This window comes from Aspergillus brunneoviolaceus (assembly GCF_003184695.1).
Source record: "Aspergillus brunneoviolaceus CBS 621.78 unplaced genomic scaffold BO95scaffold_5, whole genome shotgun sequence".
In the NCBI taxonomy this organism is placed as follows: Eukaryota; Fungi; Ascomycota; class Eurotiomycetes; order Eurotiales; family Aspergillaceae; genus Aspergillus; species Aspergillus brunneoviolaceus.
Window position 1 is genome coordinate 389,929 of NW_020290735.1, and position 18,020 is coordinate 407,948.

The window sequence follows — 18,020 nt, forward strand, 5'->3', positions numbered from 1 at the left end:
CCAGAGAGAATTGTCCAATCTAAGAAAGAGGCTTCAAGCGACTCCGACTTGCTTGCTTGCAAGACCAGTGAGATGGGCTTGGGTCAAAGGCTCAAGAGGCCTGGGCATACAACTTGAAATCCGACTTGATGACCGCTAGGCTAGTCCTATAACACTAAGTCATCAAAATCAATCGGTACTTGCAGTGGATGAAAGCTATATGCTACTTATCAGAGCTACTTCAAGACTGTCTTGAGAAAATGAATAGAATTTTGAAGTGACTAATCTTAACAAAGAAGATCTAATAAAAGGCAGGCAATCTAGTTGCGATCTACCTCTATCCTAACACATGCCTGTACAGTGCAACGTACGTCCACCTCATCTTCGGCCCCAACTTAGTTGGCGTAGTTGAGAAGGGCCTTGAAGACGCTGGCAACCCAGGTGAGCTGCTCCTCGGCGGTACCGTCGGTGGGCAGGGAGACGCTGGTGGCGGTGGAGCTGGAGACAGCAGCGGCAGTAGCAGTCTGCTTCACGCTGGTGGCCAGGGTGGTGGGGCCGGAGGAGGAAACGGGAGCAATGTTGTTGGCAGCCGCGGGGGAGGTGACAGCGGCGCTGGCAGCAGTGGTGGTCTCAGCAGCGCTGGAAGTAGAGCTGGAAGCAGCGCTGGTGGCGACAGCCGCAGCAGCGGAGGAAGAGGAGGAAGAAGAAGAAGAAGAGGAAGAAGAAGAACCGCTCAGGGTGAAATCAACGCAGGACTCGTAGGTCTGGTCAATGGAGCGGGCATCCCACCACCACTGAAGAACACAAGCACCGGCCTCGTTACACTTGTCACCGAGGTCAGTGGGCATGGTGACGCTGAAGCTGGTCTCGTTGGCGGTCACACCGGTAGCGGTGGAGGCGTACACGCTCCAGTAGATCAGGGGCTGGCTGAGCATGGTGTTGGTGGCAGTGTCGACAACGGAGACGTTGGCAGTACCGGTGTGAGGAGCGCGGATGTCGACCTTGAAGTCGATGACCTCACCGGGCTTGTAGGACTGGACGTTGGCCGTGTTGTCCGCGTACTTGTAACCCTTGCAGAGCCAGATATCGCAAGCCTCGGCGTCGTAGTCGCTCTGGCCGTTGGTAATCTGCAATTCACCCTGGATGTTGCCGTAGTTGTCGGCCTCCTGGTTGTTGTACACCTGCTGACCGCAAGCCTTCTCCATGGCAGATCCGGGCATACGGGGCTGGGGGCTGGTCACGAAACCGTGGGCGTTGGCCATGGACACAAGTCCAGCGAGGGCGAGGATAGAGCCGGTTTGCTTCATTCTGATGGAAGTTGATTTGGTAGATAGAAAGAATGTAGTGAAGGATTCGGGTATACCAGTATACCTGTTGTTTCAAAGAGTGGAAGGTTTAAAGAATGAGATGGTCACAGACCGGAAGGAGAAAAAAGAATGTCGAAGAGAAGGACGAAATGAACAGACAAGCCTGCGTGTAGAGAGAAAGATGAAAAGTTCTCGAGCAGAAACAGCAAAGTTCGCCATCCTATATACCAAGAAAACGGTGCCTGGACCAACCGGAGCAGCTTCATTCGGAGGTCGGCCGTGAAACGGTTCTTGCGTCTAGACAGAACCATCTAAACCCTTGAAGAAATAATGACAGCATGCCTCTCCACCGGGACATGGCACGATAGATTGACAGGTCACTGATCGAGGCACATCAGTGGCCATAGAGACATAGAGCGAAGGGCCTGCAGCGGTCGCACGTACCAGATCGGTATGGTCCCAAGCGCCGAGTGGTTTCACGTAGATGGGCGTGAAACAGCGGTGGAGCTGCGTCTTATTAGCAGTGAACTCGGGATGCTTGGCACAGTTAGGGTTTCACCTACATTAATTCCGCGCCTTGCCCAGCCAGACATCGATTTTCATGCTACACGCTCTTCTCTCTAGCGGGCACTCCTAAATTTCCTGGCCTTGCTTTGCTCTGCCTTCCCCCTCCCCGTTCTCTAGACAGGGATTTTTTTTTTCAGCCTGATGACGGCGGATGGCGCTTCCGGTTCGAGCTAAGACCGCCGTTAGCCAGGAAAAGTCCATCAAGCATTTCCACCCCTGCCCAGACCGAGGTTTGGGATGCAGCTGGTTCATCTATTCGGGACGAGCATTGCAATATCCGAGCCAGATTCCAATCCATGGCGGCTGCTCCAGTCAGGTTCAGGGCCAGCGTGATACGACCCACCACACACCAATAGTGGAATAATAGGAAAGACGATAAGAATAGTAGGCTCAATCTAACACTGTTCTGCAGAGAGGTATCATGTCGAGGTATCGCTACATCATAGAAAACATACAAGGAATGAAAGGAAAGGGGGGGGGGGGGGCGGCGTTAAGAATGCTGGCCTGGCCGCTGTTGTGCTTCCTTCCACCAGTCGCTGCTCGGCCCGTCCAACCTCGGCTCACCATACGTTGAAGGGCCGGCGGTGGTAGTGGTGTGGCGATCTGCGAACGGGTCTTGGTCCTCGCTACCTCCCGACCGTTGGTCGTTCCAACCGCCGTTGTTGCTAGACGGCCCCGAAGGGCCAGGCATCACTGGTTCCGAGGCAGAAGATGGCAAGAAGGTACGTTGCGGCTCTCTGGGTGGTACTGGAGGTGCTGCGTGTGGTTGCACAGCACCAGACGCTACAGTCTCGTTGTTGGATGATGTTGCCGGAGACTGGCTACCGCTTGGGCCCTGCGATCTACGCGCCCGAAGCAGGGCATGCTGATGATTTGACAGAGCCACAGTGAGTTCGTCGTTGGTTTGAATCAGTGTCAACAACGTATCCTCATCGGGCGCTGGGTTCGTCGCATGGATATAGTTCTGGATCACGCGAGACGCCGTGCGACATCGGTCGGAGAATTCAGTGATGAGATCATTCTCGAGCAACTCTGCGAGAGGGGTGGATTGGACAAACTGCGTGAGCAATTTCGCCGAAGTCTTTGCTTCGGAAATGCGCTCAGCAAGCTCCTCAGGCTGTGGGAGCGTGTTCTGTTGTCTTGGAGGAGCAAAGTGGTTCTGACTCAGTAGAGGCGCCCGCACTTGCGATGAACTCCGGCTAGCCTATTGCCGTTCCTTCCGTCAGCATTGCCAAAGCCACAAAACGCGATGGCACAAATACTTACACGCAACCCGTTAGGTCGGCTGTTGTTTTTAGCCTTCTCGGCGCTCCACATCTGCAAAAGAAGCTTGAGATCTTCATCCCACGACCGCTGCAACTCCAAAGCATCCAGGGTCTCTCTCAGAAAGCCGTGAACGCGGTGATCCCTGCCCTGTTTGTAGAGGTCCTTGATCGTAGCAACGAACTTGGCGTCGATGTTGCGCGAGAATGTATGGCCCGGATTATCGGCGAGGATGCGAATCAGCATGATGGCATTGTACTGCACATGAGTGGGTTGCTTCGAAGGTTCCGACAGGATCTTGCGGATCAGCAATCCGGCTTCGCGAGCTGCGTTGGGGCTCGACTCGGCGTTTTCGACGATGCCCGGCAGATGGACGTACTCATTTCCCTGGACACACGGTATGAGTGCTTCAGTCGCAGGTGGGGAACGCGGGCGTTACGATGTCGCGATCGAGAGACGCAGGAAAAGAAAGACGTACAACACTGTTCGCACCTTCTTCGCAAAATGCGGTCTGAAAACCAAGCAAGACATTCTATTAGCTTACTGCGCTTTTGAAGTAGAGCCAAGGATTTAACCAACCACTTCTCGCAGAATGATCCCCTCAGGCGAGTCATCTGGATAAGCTGTAGTTGTTGCAAGACTGGGGCGCGTCGGACCTGTCAGACGGCATCGCATCAGTGACCGAGGTTGCCATGGTCGCGCGCCTGGGGAACAAGTGCTCACTAGACCGCTTGCTGATAGAGTTGAAGATGCGCTTCATGATCACCGTACAAGCTCAAAGGAAGCGGATATGGATGGTATGGTCAAGGTAAGAAGAAGAGGATAATGGGCAAGAACAATTAAAAGAAGCGAACAAAGAAAAAATAAGGGGGGGGACAAAAAAATAGTCGACTTGTAGTTTAGGTAGTAGCTTCGTAGCTTAGTAGTTGACTAGTAGGCGCCGCAGTAACCGAGTTGGAAAAAGAAAGCAAAGCAAGCAAATCAAACGGACCGGAACGGCGGCGGGCGGCAGTTTGTATTACTTTGTCCTTTTCCACCAATTCTCCGTCAAAACCTTTCCCCGCTTAAGGAGATGTGATGATGATCCGATAAAAACTGCCAAATCTGCTGCAGTGGCAAGGACGCCTTGTCGGCGACACGCAAGCAGGGTCTTGCGCGGATTAACCAAGACCTGGGGACCCGATAGAACTATCCCTTTGGAAACCCATCAGCAAATAGTGGTGCCTGCTTGCAACCACAGACGGTATTGCGCATGTGCTTCACCGGCGCAACCAACCGGGCTCGACTACGTATGCAAGCCTGGATATTGTTCTATTGCTCTGCTTCCTGTCGTCATAGGGTATGCGAGGTCCGGCTGTCGGGTGATCGCATTGGGCTGAGAAACACGACAATCACTGGTCGGGAAGCACAGCCACTCTTGGCCTGTCAAGCAGGCATCAAAACGGTCTCCGGCTGTGCGCGAGGGCCTGGGGTTCAAGAATGATGGATCTAGGCATCGCCTGTAGATCAGAGGGTGCGGTGGCGCATTGGAGTCTTTTTCAACGTCTTGGGTTGATCTGAACATCGTGATAATAACAATCTACATTACAACTACATGAAAAAATCAATCTAGGCACATCCGACTTTTACTTCATGAAACAATAAATTCCGTATCCCATTCATGAAAAGCAGCGCTCAAAGTGTTCTGAATTGTGAGAATGTCCGGACTAGCCGTATCGACCCAGACCACCCACCCAGGCCTGTGGTACCAGAGAATCTGCGACTCCTGTTCTACCTTTACCTGCCACGGAAAGGCTGTCGAAACAAAAATTTCCTAGGGAAGGAACCGCTGGGGGGTAGGTAGAGATCAACTGTCTCAGATGTGACACGGATAGATGGTCTCGCCCGTTGGTTTCGAATTTTTTCCATTTGTCAAAAAAAGTAATAATTTCTTTTGTATTCCTTCCGTGACCAGGTATAGGTTTCCGTACAACAGCGAAACTCCGGCATTCCCATTCAGATTCTGACCACTTCACTTCCCCCGACACCCATGAACCGCTTATGCCTCGATGAGAGCACGGCGGATCTGAGCGCCACGCTGGCGAGAGCTGAGGCGGACCTCACGCTCGGCAACGGGACCCTTCTGAACGACCTCCTCACCCTCAGTAAGGATAAGCTCGATGTGACAGGGGTTGGTCATGTAAGGGTTGATCTAATCGAGAAAAAGTCAGTCGCGGGTGACTGTGGGAAGAGGGAACGAATCCGAGGGTTCAACATACACGACCGTGAGCACGGTAGGTGCGTCTGCGGCCCTTGGGAGCCTGGTTGACCTGGATGTGCTTGACAACGAGGTTGCCGGTGTCGAGACCCTTGGTATCGGCGTTGGCCTCAGCGTTCTTCAGGAGGTCGATGAGGAACTCGGCGGACTTGACGGGCCAGCGAGCCTTGCTGACACCCCACTGCTTGCCTGTGAAATGAAGCCGTTAGCTATCTCCATTTTCCATATCCTGGCGAACCCCATTATTCTCGATAGCCATCCACGGTGTACACAATTATCCTTCTCGTCCACGGCCTAGCCCTCAATTCGCCTTCCACCTCTTTCATTGTGTCCGCTTCCAGAATTCGTCGCATGTAGGAAAGATGAATTTGGCACTCACCCTGAGCGCAGCGGCCGGTGCTGCCAGCGTACCGGCGCATAGGGACGGCCTCAGCCTTCTCGGTAACGTTGGTGAGGAAGGTAAGGGCACGCTGCAGCTTCATGCCGTTGATGGCCTGAGCGGTCTCACGGGTGTTCTTGAAGCTGACACGGAGGTAAGAGCCGCGAGCGCGGGCGCTCTTAGCGGCCGGGATATCCTGAGCAGCGTAACGGACCTGATGGCGACGGAAAAAAAAACCCAACATCAGCATGAGCCCTCAACATATCAAAATCCTTCAATTCAACACGCCAATCATTTGCCTCCGGAGCAGGATTCGTAGCAAACGGTGTAGGTAGTTTATTTGACGGGTGGTGATAGCAAGGGTCGTGTAAATTCGATATACGGTCGGCCTTCATTCGGGGGCCATAGGCACACAGGATCGAAGATTTCCGGTACAACGGGGGTTGAACATCATAGAGACCGTAATTCTCGAATTCGCGTGATAAAATCCTCTGCTCCGATTCCAACAACGACAATAAACTCGAATATAGCACTCACCATCTTGATGTGGTTGCCGAGCGGGTGGTCCTTCGATGTCGGGTGAGAAGTTTTGTCGCTTTTCTGTCGTCGGCCGCTCAAACTTGAGATCGCGAGGCTCGCTCGTTGTGGTGCGCTTTTTCGCGCTTGGCACCCGCCTAGGGTATGTTAGCCCTAGCACTAGTGTGGTTCTGGTAGGTCTCCTGCTCACCGCCCGGCAGTAAGCCGCCGCCTTGGGTCGGATGTCTGGGTCGGGCCCGCGAGCGGACAACCACCAACTAGTTATCAAGTTACACAAGTACATCTAGAACGATGAAGACATTCTAACAATCAATGTAAAGATCCTGGCCGCAACCTTGTTGATTCAGGTTGCTATCTATTTCAACTATTCTTGGTCCCCCCCTCCCATGTCCAAGTCTAAACGCTGGACCCACTAAGGCCTCAACAGCCTCTATTTCAAACCGCCTCCGATCAGCAAGCTTTGGCCCGTCATGTAACCTGTCGTCACAAGCATAGTCACCACATTCGCAACCTCCCCTGGAGTTCCAACCCGTCCGAGGGGAATACTTGCAGCAATCTCCGGAACCGAGTCAGCGTTAGGAATCATCCCCGTGTCGCCGATGATTGCAGGTGCGACGTCATTCACGCTAATATTGTACTCCGCCAGTCGAGTGGAGAGATTCTTCATCATACCGGTCATGCCAGCCTTCGAGGCGGCATAATCTGTAGGACAGGATCGAAATTAGCAAGTGCGTGAGGCTTGTCGTACTCGGATAGCTAGTATAGCATACGGCAACCATTGATACCTCCTCCGTAGCCAGCAATCGAGGACATGAACACGATTCGTCCCCATCGCTGATTCTTCATGTGCTCAACCACTCCCTTTGACAAGATGAATGAGGCCCGAAGGTTGACATTCAACGTATAGTCGAAGTCCTCGAGTGAAATATCCCAGATCTGGCGGATTCGCTTGCCGTGGCCGGCGTTGGAGACAAGGATGTCAGGTCGTTGTCCATGTTGCTCGTCAATCTGCACGAACATGGCCTCAATTTGTTCAGCAGATGCCACATCGACCTGGTGGGTTGTAATACGGAGTGTGGGGTATTTTGATGACAGCTCATCCTTGAGAGATGTGATTGAAGCCGAATTTGATGAGTACGTCAAAGCCAAATGGACCTCGCGCTCAGCCAGCTGTCGTGCGCAAGCTGCACCAATTCTGTATCACAATATCACGGTCAGCACGCAAGCTGGAATTTCTGGCTGACTCTGCGAAGCCTACCCTCCAGAGGCGCCGGTTATCAGTGCCAGTCGGCCGCGGATCTCGTTCAGCTGAGACATGGTTCTAGCAGATAGCAGTAGCCCGGGTCATTCGATGTTGATCGAAGCAATCGTGAACAAGATTGCAGAGTAAGGAGTCGGAACCACAAGGTGGGTAATTACGTGAAGGGAGGCAGACGAGTTATGGAGGAAATAACAGTACCGAGCGCAGTCTTCTGAATACGTAGGACGTAGCCATGTGCTCTTCAGGTCGGCGTGAATTCCGACTAAACACTTCCCCCTCCCCCACGACCCCGCACTAAACAGTGGGGGTGAAGGAAACGGACGGGCGCGCGGCGGCGGCGGTGGTTACGCCTGCCCCTGTAAGTCGTAAGGCATCGCTTTGATCGGGTACGGCCCGTACAAGCCCAATACGGAAATATACCCCGTTTCACAGTCTCCAGCAATGGATTATGATTGTCCCAATAATACCCAATTCGAGTCGCATCCTTGTTGCCTGGTTATTACACTGTCACCCAGCTATCCTCAACTCTTTTAAAAGAGAAGGTTGCTGCTCATGTCTCCCGACCATGTTGGTACCTGCCAGGTCTGAGATCGATCCTGTCCAGGAATAAAAAGATCTGGATTCTGGAATGTGTCCAGTGCGAGCGTGTTCGTTCCTGACATCTGATCGCCAGAGACGTAATCACCAACGGCTTCGAGATCCAGCCACGAGAAGTCGTTGGCGGGGCTAAAGTGTACATGGGGATCGGATGTATGGTGTGAGAGTGCGCTGCTATCGTTTGGCATAAGAAGCTCGCTTCCTTGGTGCGTCCCTGCTGGCGAAGTGGCTGGCATCGATTTTTGTTGCCACAAGAGCTCTAGAAGCCGCGAATACCGTGACCCGATATCATCAGGGCCGGCGCTGGCTCGCCTCAACACTTGTGTAGTCCGAGTGACAAGATCTCGCACCTTCATCTCCTCGGAGAACATCATAACACCGAAGGAGCGGGCCTAGCCGCATGCAGTCAGTCTCAAGAAGAGGCAGTAGATGGAGACTTGAGTGCTTTTACCTTGTACAAAAATACTGCAGAATAAATCCCATATAGATAGAATCGGAGCGGCATGAAATGGAGATGTTTCTCTGGGTCAACCACATCGACAAGTATGGTCAGGTAAGCTTTGGCAGCATCGATCGATTCGTAGATAAATCGAGCATCCTGCATTGAAGCCACATTGTTGAAAGTTGTCCGCAAGTACTCTCTTTGAGACTGATCGTCGTTCTTCATTTTGGAGACCAAGGACTGGGAAATAGCTGCTTGGAAGGCAAAAGCGTTGGTGTACAGTCTTAGATATTCGTAAGACAGCTGTAGGGTAACCTTCATTGGCGTAGAGCCTGCTGGTAATTAGTGGGAAGGCATGACTGCGTAGAGTTTGACTCACATGGTAAAGAGCCCCATAGAGATTTCCAGCGCAGGATTGCCAGTCGGAAGTCGTCAACGTACTTCACGTAGTCACCCATAAGCATCATTTGGTTGCTCGTTCGCATCCCAGAATATAGCACGTCGTGTACATTGTTATACAATTGAGTAAGATCTAGCGTGGCCTGGAAGACCCTCGCATAGTCCTCGTCGCCATCATTCATTGGTTGAAGCGATGGGAAGTCCTGGCTAACGAGACCAGTCATTGGTCCCGGGCCTCGGGACCAGAAGGCTCGCCCGATGCGCACAGATATTAATCGATCGGACACATAGCAACTGGTCCATGCTAGTCGTCTCCGAGCCTCTGTCTCTGTGTCTCCGGACGAATCGCCTCGAAATGACGATCTGTCCAATCCAAGAAAATATCCAGAGCGCAAAGCGAGCCCAACATGCATCCAGGCAGCGCGATCCTCCTCGCCACGACCAACTTTCTCTATCCGAGGTCGAAGACCTTGGGGCTCCCATTCCGCTAGGAGAAGTAGGGCTTCTACAGCCTCCACGTCGCAGTCGGCGCCGGCGGCGATTCCGGATATCAATTCGTGCATATATTTGGAACAGTATTCGTGGATCTCTGGTCGTTCCACAAGGTCTTTAGAGGCAATGGTTAAAACGGCAGTGAGAAGATGCTTCTCATTGTTGGCGAACGTATCGAGTGCGCTACGCTCAAAGTACTTCCGTGGCACCAGGGGGAGGTACGGGTGGAAGTGCTCAGCATACCGAACCACTAGTTGCCAAACGGTACCCGTATCCAGAGACCGGGATTGTACTAGGCGATATGCTTTGATGCCACTGTTGGACGGAAAGCCACCCATGGAGCCATTTCGAAGCGCACTGAGTCCCGTGAAGCCATTCGAGCTTACATGAAGAGATTCGGGTCCAAAGTCCGGGCTGGGACCATCCGTGCCTCTTTTCGCGATACCAGTAAGACACTGCCATGCGTCAGAGGGGTTCCGGGGTACGGAGCCTATAGAAGCCGTGTCTTCATCATCCACGGACAATGAAGGTGCGGTAGGGGGATCTGGGGGGACAAATTGAACCGGGCCGGGGTACGGGCCTGAAGCCGTAGTTTGACGGTTGTCCGAGTTTGAGGGGCTTGCCGGTTCTATTATGGAGTCTCTTCGGCCCGATGTTATGCTGTCTGGGGTGAAATTCTGCATTTTGTTTTTGCGAATGCGCCGTCCTCCTCGATTAGAGCTACCTAGGACACATTCACGATTATCTCGGATGCAGCGCTGGCATGGTGGCACTCCAGGACTACCACTGCTGTCTCTGTATGCGCAGTTTAGTTAGTTATCCATGTATGAGAGAGCCAGCATATGTGAAGACCATGAAATGAGAAGAAGTGAATGTAGGCAAAAGAATCCACGATATCTGGCAACAGCCTAGGGGCATCATGTTCGTCAGAGAATTGACTTACAGATCACACTTTGATTTACGCTGTCTGCAATGCAAGCAAGCTCTTGAGACGCGTTTCATGAGATGGTCTGAACGAGCCTTGGCTCTCGAGCCTGGAGTACCCGCGACCGGGGAAGATCGTTCGTCTTGCTCCATGGCGACTATTCTCTAGAGTGCGAAGGTCGCTCCGTAGGTTCACTTCTCCCGAATGAGATTCTAAAGCTGCATCTTCATCCTAGCAAGGTCTCGCAAACTTGCTTTTAAGCCACGTTCAGACTTTGACTCCGAGATACCACGCACGTACGGTGTCGATACCATGCATGTAATGTGTCAAGGTCTGAGAGATAACCGGCCGAGGAAAGGCGAAAGAGATGATCACGCTTGCTGACTGTAGAAAGAGAGAAAGAGAAGAAAGTGTTGGTGTCAGACACTGGGCGAGGAAGGTTTGGTGGACATTCAGCGGCTTCGGCGTGCTACCAGCACATTATCTGTCGTTCGTTTGGGATCGGATTCGAGCTTCATCCAGGCGCTCGTGCTTTCCCCACACGAGAGGTGAATATAAGTTCAATCTTACCACTAGCTGAGCCAAGTCGCATGCACCTAACTCGAAATGTAGTCATCAACTTATACTCGGCATGAAGTTGCTAGGCTAATCACATATGCTGGATTTCAACCAACTCGTGTATGAAATCAGAGGTAAACAGGAGGCGGCAGAGAAAAGGAACTTGGGAAGAGAAGACGGCAACAGCGGTATTACCCGATCCGTACACAGTACGGTATTCTATCCGGACAGTGACTTGAACAGCAACAAAACTCAAAATGTTTAGATGTTGTTTAATATAATAAATTATCGCAACTAACTAGAACTTATATAGCCTTGACAGTCCCTTGTATTCCTAGGAGCCAACATTGACCGGCTGGCATTTCGCGCAGCAAGTACCAAGGGGCCGTCTCCGGCGAATATATAGTTACCACGACGAGTGACCTTTGAGTGTACAGTAAGAGTCTGGTCTCATAGTAAAACTCAGGCATACACTCACAGTGTACCGCGGACCGAGACCACACAGAACAGCAATAATTAGCTTCGAGGTCAGCACCAATTATGGATAATTGCCCCGGTTCAGGCCGGGGATAGATGCCTTGTTGATGATAATTGCATGTACCCAGCATGTATTGACATCAATACACGAAACGATCGGGCAACCCCCGAAGGAAGGTTCAATAGCCGTATGCGGGGGAACCGGGCTCTGAACCTACCTAATCGGATGCTGCCCCCGCATGGGAAGACATACAAGAATGATGATGGGGTTTCTTTATGGCTAGAGAAAAACAAACATTATTGTTACACATATCGGTTGTCTTTTGGGAGTGTTGATAGCAGGGCAGGCTTCTGACAATGGACTACTCTATCGTTACTGTGCTGCACTGTCTTCATGCCATCGTTAAAGGACCGCAAGCTGTTGAAGGCAACCTGCAAAGACCTCACTGCAGGGGCGACTGCTCCTTTGCACAGCACCTCACCAAACAACCAAGGAAGCATTAATCAATAGGCCAGTCAGTCAATTGAGCTGCAAAAAATTACCGTATGCAACTCAGAGCTGCGAGACATTTTTTCAAGTAAGCGAAGCGCGATGTCAGCCAATCATGCAAATTCCCTATCAGATGCAACAGGTCACGTCCATGGATATATCTGACGTTCGAATCCAAGCTGGCCAACAATGAGCTCAACAAAGATAATCTACATGCATCTGCCTGTCGTCCTAGGGCTTTTGAGGCAGAGCTAGGACGTGACGTTTCAGATAAAGTCTGGCAGTGGGCAGATATGCCGAGTTGAAAAGACTCTGGTGAGAGCCTACCGGTACGAGGCATCTTTCAGTCAAGCTCCTTATCTCATGCAATCCGATGAAAGCAAGTTCATCGTGCCTTGACAGCAATAATCCCGGGATGCTAACATGTCAGGTCATATCTACCTGAGCTCATCATACCACACTTGACAGCCGCGCAGGATTATCAAGTGCGTCTCAGATCCGTGCGTTAGTTTCTCGTTAGTCTTCCATTTCAAGCGCTGGAAGCATGGCATAAAAGCTCATGAGCTACTGCCTGTCACTGAGGTGTCGAACTCCCATGTGGCTTCAGGCTTGAGCCGAAAGGACTTATGAATTCGGTGGGCACTTCCAGTGGGACACGAACCTCAGAACCTGAGCCAAGGGTAAACGCATACCCACTTTTTTGTTTTTTTTTTTTTTTTTTTTTTTTTTCGTTCCGATGGGGGGTTTTTTTTAGCAGGGTTCCAAGAAATATCTACGAGTAGTCAAGGAAGAAGAACCGAATGAAGGAAGAGTATTCCGAGATAGCCAGGAAACCGAAGTCTCCGAGCAAATGATAGAATCGGATTAGAATCAAAATAATTGAAAATAGATTAAACAGGGCGGGCCTAGTCTCCGACCCGTGACCGCCATGTGTCTCCGACTCTCCGCCCAATTTCCCTGAATCTCTCCCGTAGTTAGTCTACCGGTAAGTTAGATCTCCTTCCCTCCACCTACTTTCAATCCAGCAATCATCTTCCTCTCGAAAGAAACTTGACCACCACCACCACCACCATGTCAAACACCAAGCTTTGTTTCATCCCAAGAGCTTCGCTAACACACCCGACCCATGAGGAACACCAACCCTTCTCTTAGTCAGTGGCTGAATTCACCTGCCAGTGGGAATCGCGGTGGGCCACCAAACATGGCTCTGGCCAATATGGAGCAAGCGTTTCAGCTTGAACTGCAGCACTTGAAACATGCAAAGACATCGCGATAAACCAATACGATTCTCTCAGTCATGAAGATTCAACCTCAAGGTGCAAGTCTTTGGACCTGTGAAAACTGTTGAACTGCAGTTCCGGTCAGGGGCTGGCTGTTCAGTGGCCAGCGATGCGCCTCGGTCGGACAACCCCTGCTGCAAGCCTGCAGCTTGCCCCCGTCTCCGCGGCTGCTGCTTGGAGCCAAGAGCGCTAAACACCCGGCCAAGCCTGGAGACCTGTCCATCTCTATCAGAAACAACGATGCCATCGTCGGGCCCTCAATGCGCTCCAGAGCTCTTTCTACCGGTTCGAGGCCGAGCGCAGACGTTTGTCTTGGCGCCCAAGATGAACCCCTCTCAGGAGGACCACGCCACTGTTACCTGCTAATGTGTTTGTGGCCCTGGCCATTGGTCTTCTTTCGGTATGTAGTTTGATGGCAGACCCGGTCCGCTGCCTGATGTGGTACTTTTCTTTCGCTTAAAGGGTATCTATCTGCGCCGTGGATCTCCCAATGTAGAAGTGATTTTTTTCTCCATCTCCTCTTACCTTTCGTGTGTTCTTCGAACCCTCTTCTTCACTCTTTTCCATTCTTCCTATTGCCATTCTTACCTCCTTCTTCAATCGTTTCCCCTCTAGCCAGCTGGCTGGTCGTTCTTCTTTCACCGAGCGGCTCATCCATTCATTCATTGTTCATTGTTTCAAACAATCGACTATTGTGCCTGAAGTTGAAACGGACAAGCTTTCCCCTGCCTTTCTTGGAGTTTGCCGATCATTGCCTGCAGTCGGACGTCATTTATCATGAAATAGGCGGAATTGGTCCTCTTCACAACAATAGACACTCTCGTTGCTTTGTGTTACTTTCTCTTCTCTTGCCGGCAGCTTTCGCTTCTTCTAGCCGCTGCACTATTCGCGACGCTGCGCGTCTTTGATCCCCTTGCTGGAATACTTCTCTTATATTATGCACGTAGGCAACCTAAGGTGAGTATATCTGAAGGCTGGCTCGCCCCTCATGACGCTGGTCATAACTCTAAGACTAAATCTTGGTAGAACCCAAACGTCAATTTCGCCATCCTGTCTGGTGTCTTCAACATTCTTCGGCTCCGCTAAAGGACATCACCCGTGACAACATCTTGGTCATTTGCAGACCCCTTGAGGCAAACGTCATCATCAGAATCGCCCGATAAAACGACCTGCCAGACGGTTCTGAGTCAAGTTCAGCTGCGGAGATTCAAACATCACCTTCGTGTGTCAAACCAGCCTTACAGCTATCCGCTACTTGCAATACTGTCGCTCTCGCTGGAGTTCTGTTTACTGGAGATCCCCCTGGAACTCCCTTGCTCTTCCCCACATTCTTTCCGTTCCCCTGCCATTAGGTTCTCTGCGTCTACGCAGTCATTGGCCTGTCTCAGGCGGTTCGAGCGCTATTATTAGGAAGTTCGCTGGAGTCACCACCCCACACGACCTCGTTGCTGCTTCCCTTCCATCGTCTCCTGTCGCCGTACTAGTCCTTCACAACGTGCTGCGCAGGCTATCACAACTTCAATGGATAGTGTACGGCAGCACATAGCCTCTCGGGGCTATGGCGTCAATGCCACTTACATCTACGAATATTCAAGAGGCTTGAGCGGAGTGGACGTGCCTCGAGATCATCTGTTTACCCAGATCATCTACGCGTCTTTGACAATTCTGGCGTTCGTCGTGTTCTGCGGACGAATTGCACAGATTAGCCATGCCTATCTTCGCCATATCACCTCTCTGACGGCAAGCAAACGAGAACAGACTTTCTGGAGTGTTGAGGTATCACCTGCCTGGACAAATTTTAAGAAGCATATGTTGTATGCACCCCTGGGAAGGAAGAGACACAACCGGGAACTTCAGCTTTCGTCGGCCATCGGCGTAGGCACAGTGCCTTCCAGATTCCAAACCATCTTCGTTGGTTTATACCTCGCTAGCCAGATTGCCTATTGTGTTATTCTCGACTACAGGGTGAACGTTAAGGCGGCCCTTGTCGCCGAGCTCCGTGGTCGTTCCGGGACGCTGGCCGTTCTCAACATGGTCCCTCTCTTCCTCCTGGCTGCCCGCAACAACCCACTCATTCCCCTGTTGCACATTAGCTTCGATACCTATAATCTGCTTCACCGTTGGCTTGGCCGGATTGTTGTTATTGAGAGCGTTGTGCACACGGCCGCGTGGGCGGTCAATGCATGTGACGAAGTCAGCTTCGCTGACATGCTTGCACGCCTCCGCGACACTCCGTTCTTCACCTGGGGATTAGTCGGGACTGTCGCAATGGTGGTTCTCGGACTCCATTCCCCGTCTCCAATTCGGCACGCCTTTTACGAGACCTTCTTGCATATCCACCAACTCTGTGCTCTGTTTGCATACATTGGTGTCATCATGCACCTGGATCTTGACAATCTACCCCAGAAGCCTTGGCTCATTGCCGTTGGCTTGATGTGGCTGTTGGAGCGGCTGGCTCGCCTCGGCCGGATAGCATACCTGAACATCTCTCCCAGCAAAGGTTCTACAACTCTGACCGTCGAAGCCCTCCCCGGCGAAGCCTGCAGAGTGACTTTTCAACTTCCCAAGCGCGTTCACGTTGGTGCAGGTAGCCATGTGTATGCCTACATTCCCAGCGTTGCTCTCTGGATGTCGCATCCTTTCTCTGTCGCTTGGGTTGAGCCCAGCGAGTCTGTGACGGCCCCAGCCGTCACCGGAACAGCCTCCGACCTCGAGAAGCAGCCTATCTCTGATCTGGACAAGTACATGAAGGCCCATCAGCAACCGACGTCGGTGTCTCTCATCATGGGTGCTCGCCAAGGCATGACCCGTAAACTGTACAACAGAGCCCTCGCAGCACCCAGTCAAACGCTCCACCTGTCGGGCTTCATCGAGGGGCCGTATGCCTCCCACGCTGTCAACCTGGCCAGCTACGGCACTGCGGTCCTCTTCTCGGCCGGCGCCGGCATCACCCATCACATGCTCTCCGTGCGTGATCTCATCATCCGCTCCACCGAAGGCCGTGCTGCGACTCAGAAGATCTACCTTGTCTGGTCCGTTCGCAGCACAGAGCACCTCGCCTGGGTGCGAGAATGGATGGATCAGATCCTTCGGTTGCCGGGCCGCCGGGAGATCCTGACGATCAAGCTCTTCGTCTCGAAGCCCAAATCCTCTCGGGAGATCGTCTCGCCCAGTGCCACCGTGCAGATGTTCCCTGGACGGTGCAAAGCCGACGTCGTCCTCGACGAAGTCATTCCTGAGCGCGTTGGCGCCACCGTTGTCTCCGTCTGTGGTCCAGGTGCTTTCGCCGATGAAGTCCGTGCAGCTGCCCGATCTCGTATCGGAAAGGGTGCTGTGGTCGATTTTGTCGAGGAAGCCTTCACGTGGTAGACAAGCACCTTTTCCCAACCCGTCCCCCCCCCCAAAATTGTATCAACTTCCTTTCTTGTTGTCAATGCTATTGTGATTAGAGCCCTAGCCCTTTTGCCTTCATCTTCTCAGTTTCTTGTCTCTCTACATTCTTTGTCCCCTCTTCATGGCTCGTATCACCCGCCCTTAATATTCTTGTCAAAACTTCTTCCATCACCTCTTTTTCTCTTCTCTTCCATTCTTTCCCTCATTCTCTTACCCTTCTTTTTTTTTTCTTTGAGATATATATACAAGTCATTGTTCATTACAAGCATGATCATCATCGTGTCACCATTATCAGCAGCAGCAGCAGCAGCAGCCGCAGCCGCAGAAACGATCACCAAGCGCAAGCCATTACTTCTTGATTGCATTTGTATCTTTTTGTCATTTCAGCCCGCCTGATTCCGTGCTTAACCCCTGCACTGTACCCATTGAGATGAATAACGACACCACCACGCCCAGCTGCCCAAGTGCTATCGATAGTGCAAACCCCTGATCCATCTCCTTCTGTATCACGAGTTTTTCTCCGTCCGGAGTACAGCCTACGGACAGCCAGCTCTCAGAACCCTAAATAAACCTAAATCTAAACTGGAATCTAAATTAAGCACCCGATTTCTCCGAAGATGACCCATCGCATTACCTAAACCATCCTCTAATTAGATTAAACGTCCAGTGGGGCCTTAATCTATTCTGAATCCTCCGTACTAGCGAGGAGACTAGGACCCTAGGAGAAAAGAAATCTGACACACGGACTCTTGGCTTTACATCTACTACTCGAATACAGAATACAGAATCCTCTTCTTCGGAGCGGAACCCGAACGAAGTCTAAGCCTACCTCCGTAGCTAGTTCGGGAACCCCCCCCCCCTTTTTTTCCTTTCTCTTTCTTTCATGTGAGATTATCGTTCTTCCTCCTAGGTCGATATTGCGATGTTCTTCTTTTGCCTTCATCATCATCACCTGATGAATGCATTGTACTGTACCCAAGACACCTCCCCTCCATCCACCGCACCCAGTATAATCCATCCATCCCATAATGTAAACCCCGCCCGACACCACCACCTTTACAAAAGAAATGGTAAGCTAGCACTCACACTCACACTACCTACCCATAGGTACAGTACATAATGCTACTGCTCGTCCCATGGCACAAACCCCCCTGGCCCATCTCTGCAGCCATCCACTGTGATCCGGAACCGGAAATTCAAACCGACCACGAGGGGCTTGGAATGACGAAACAAGGTTTTCCATGCTGTTGAGGATGTGGATGTGGACAGCAAGTACCGAGTAAGTGATGAGATCCAACTACGTGAAGGAAGCCTGAGCGCGGCTGTGGTGGTGAGCAAGCAGCAAGCAGCCCTGGCCGGCGAGGGCTGCAGGACCGAAGGTTGACGTTGGCACAATCCCCTTTTTTGGGCCGGTTTT

The 18,020-nt window shown here is 51.8% G+C and overlaps 7 protein-coding genes across 7 annotated transcripts; 1 reads left to right on the forward strand and 6 right to left on the reverse strand.

Annotated features, from left to right (window-relative positions):
- Positions 1-374: 374 nt before the first annotated feature.
- Positions 375-1,286, reverse strand: BO95DRAFT_427753 (lytic polysaccharide monooxygenase; the record flags this gene model as incomplete). Its single annotated transcript, XM_025584813.1, has 1 exon — positions 375-1,286. One exon carries the CDS (start codon positions 1,284-1,286, stop codon positions 375-377), a length of 912 nt encoding a protein of 303 aa, XP_025446810.1.
- Positions 1,287-2,334: 1,048 nt separating this feature from the next.
- BO95DRAFT_438655 (VHS and GAT domain-containing protein) lies at positions 2,335-4,062 on the reverse strand. The gene is made up of 5 exons (XM_025585565.1): positions 3,840-4,062; positions 3,696-3,772; positions 3,595-3,627; positions 3,120-3,503; positions 2,335-3,057 (listed from the first exon to the last, which is right to left on the reverse strand). Exons 1-5 carry the CDS (start codon positions 3,874-3,876, stop codon positions 2,344-2,346), a joined length of 1,245 nt encoding a protein of 414 aa, XP_025446811.1. The 5' UTR covers positions 3,877-4,062; the 3' UTR covers positions 2,335-2,343.
- Positions 4,063-4,672: 610 nt separating this feature from the next.
- rpl17 (60S ribosomal protein uL22) lies at positions 4,673-6,060 on the reverse strand. The gene is made up of 3 exons (XM_025585566.1): positions 5,753-6,060; positions 5,375-5,562; positions 4,673-5,307 (listed from the first exon to the last, which is right to left on the reverse strand). Exons 1-3 carry the CDS (start codon positions 5,853-5,855, stop codon positions 5,155-5,157), a joined length of 444 nt encoding a protein of 147 aa, XP_025446812.1. The 5' UTR covers positions 5,856-6,060; the 3' UTR covers positions 4,673-5,154.
- A 659-nt stretch (positions 6,061-6,719) lies between these two features.
- BO95DRAFT_352520 (SDR family NAD(P)-dependent oxidoreductase) lies at positions 6,720-7,606 on the reverse strand (the record flags this gene model as incomplete). The annotated part of the gene is made up of 3 exons (XM_025582138.1): positions 6,720-6,991; positions 7,060-7,484; positions 7,548-7,606. 3 exons carry the CDS (start codon positions 7,604-7,606, stop codon positions 6,720-6,722), a joined length of 756 nt encoding a protein of 251 aa, XP_025446813.1.
- Positions 7,607-7,694: 88 nt separating this feature from the next.
- Positions 7,695-10,664, reverse strand: BO95DRAFT_197068 (Zn(II)2Cys6 transcription factor). The gene is made up of 4 exons (XM_025580998.1): positions 10,424-10,664; positions 8,969-10,275; positions 8,599-8,921; positions 7,695-8,539 (listed from the first exon to the last, which is right to left on the reverse strand). The coding sequence occupies exons 1-4, from the start codon at positions 10,555-10,557 to the stop codon at positions 8,081-8,083; spliced, it is 2,223 nt and encodes a 740-aa protein (XP_025446814.1). The 5' UTR covers positions 10,558-10,664; the 3' UTR covers positions 7,695-8,080.
- Positions 10,665-14,304: 3,640 nt separating this feature from the next.
- On the forward strand, positions 14,305-16,657 carry BO95DRAFT_197104 (ferric reductase family protein). The gene has a single exon (XM_025580999.1). It carries the CDS (start codon positions 14,732-14,734, stop codon positions 16,577-16,579), a length of 1,848 nt encoding a protein of 615 aa, XP_025446815.1. The 5' UTR covers positions 14,305-14,731; the 3' UTR covers positions 16,580-16,657.
- BO95DRAFT_438662 (uncharacterized protein) lies at positions 16,641-17,110 on the reverse strand. Its single transcript, XM_025585567.1, has one exon. It carries the CDS (start codon positions 16,966-16,968, stop codon positions 16,735-16,737), a length of 234 nt encoding a protein of 77 aa, XP_025446816.1. The 5' UTR covers positions 16,969-17,110; the 3' UTR covers positions 16,641-16,734.
- Positions 17,111-18,020: the final 910 nt, after the last annotated feature.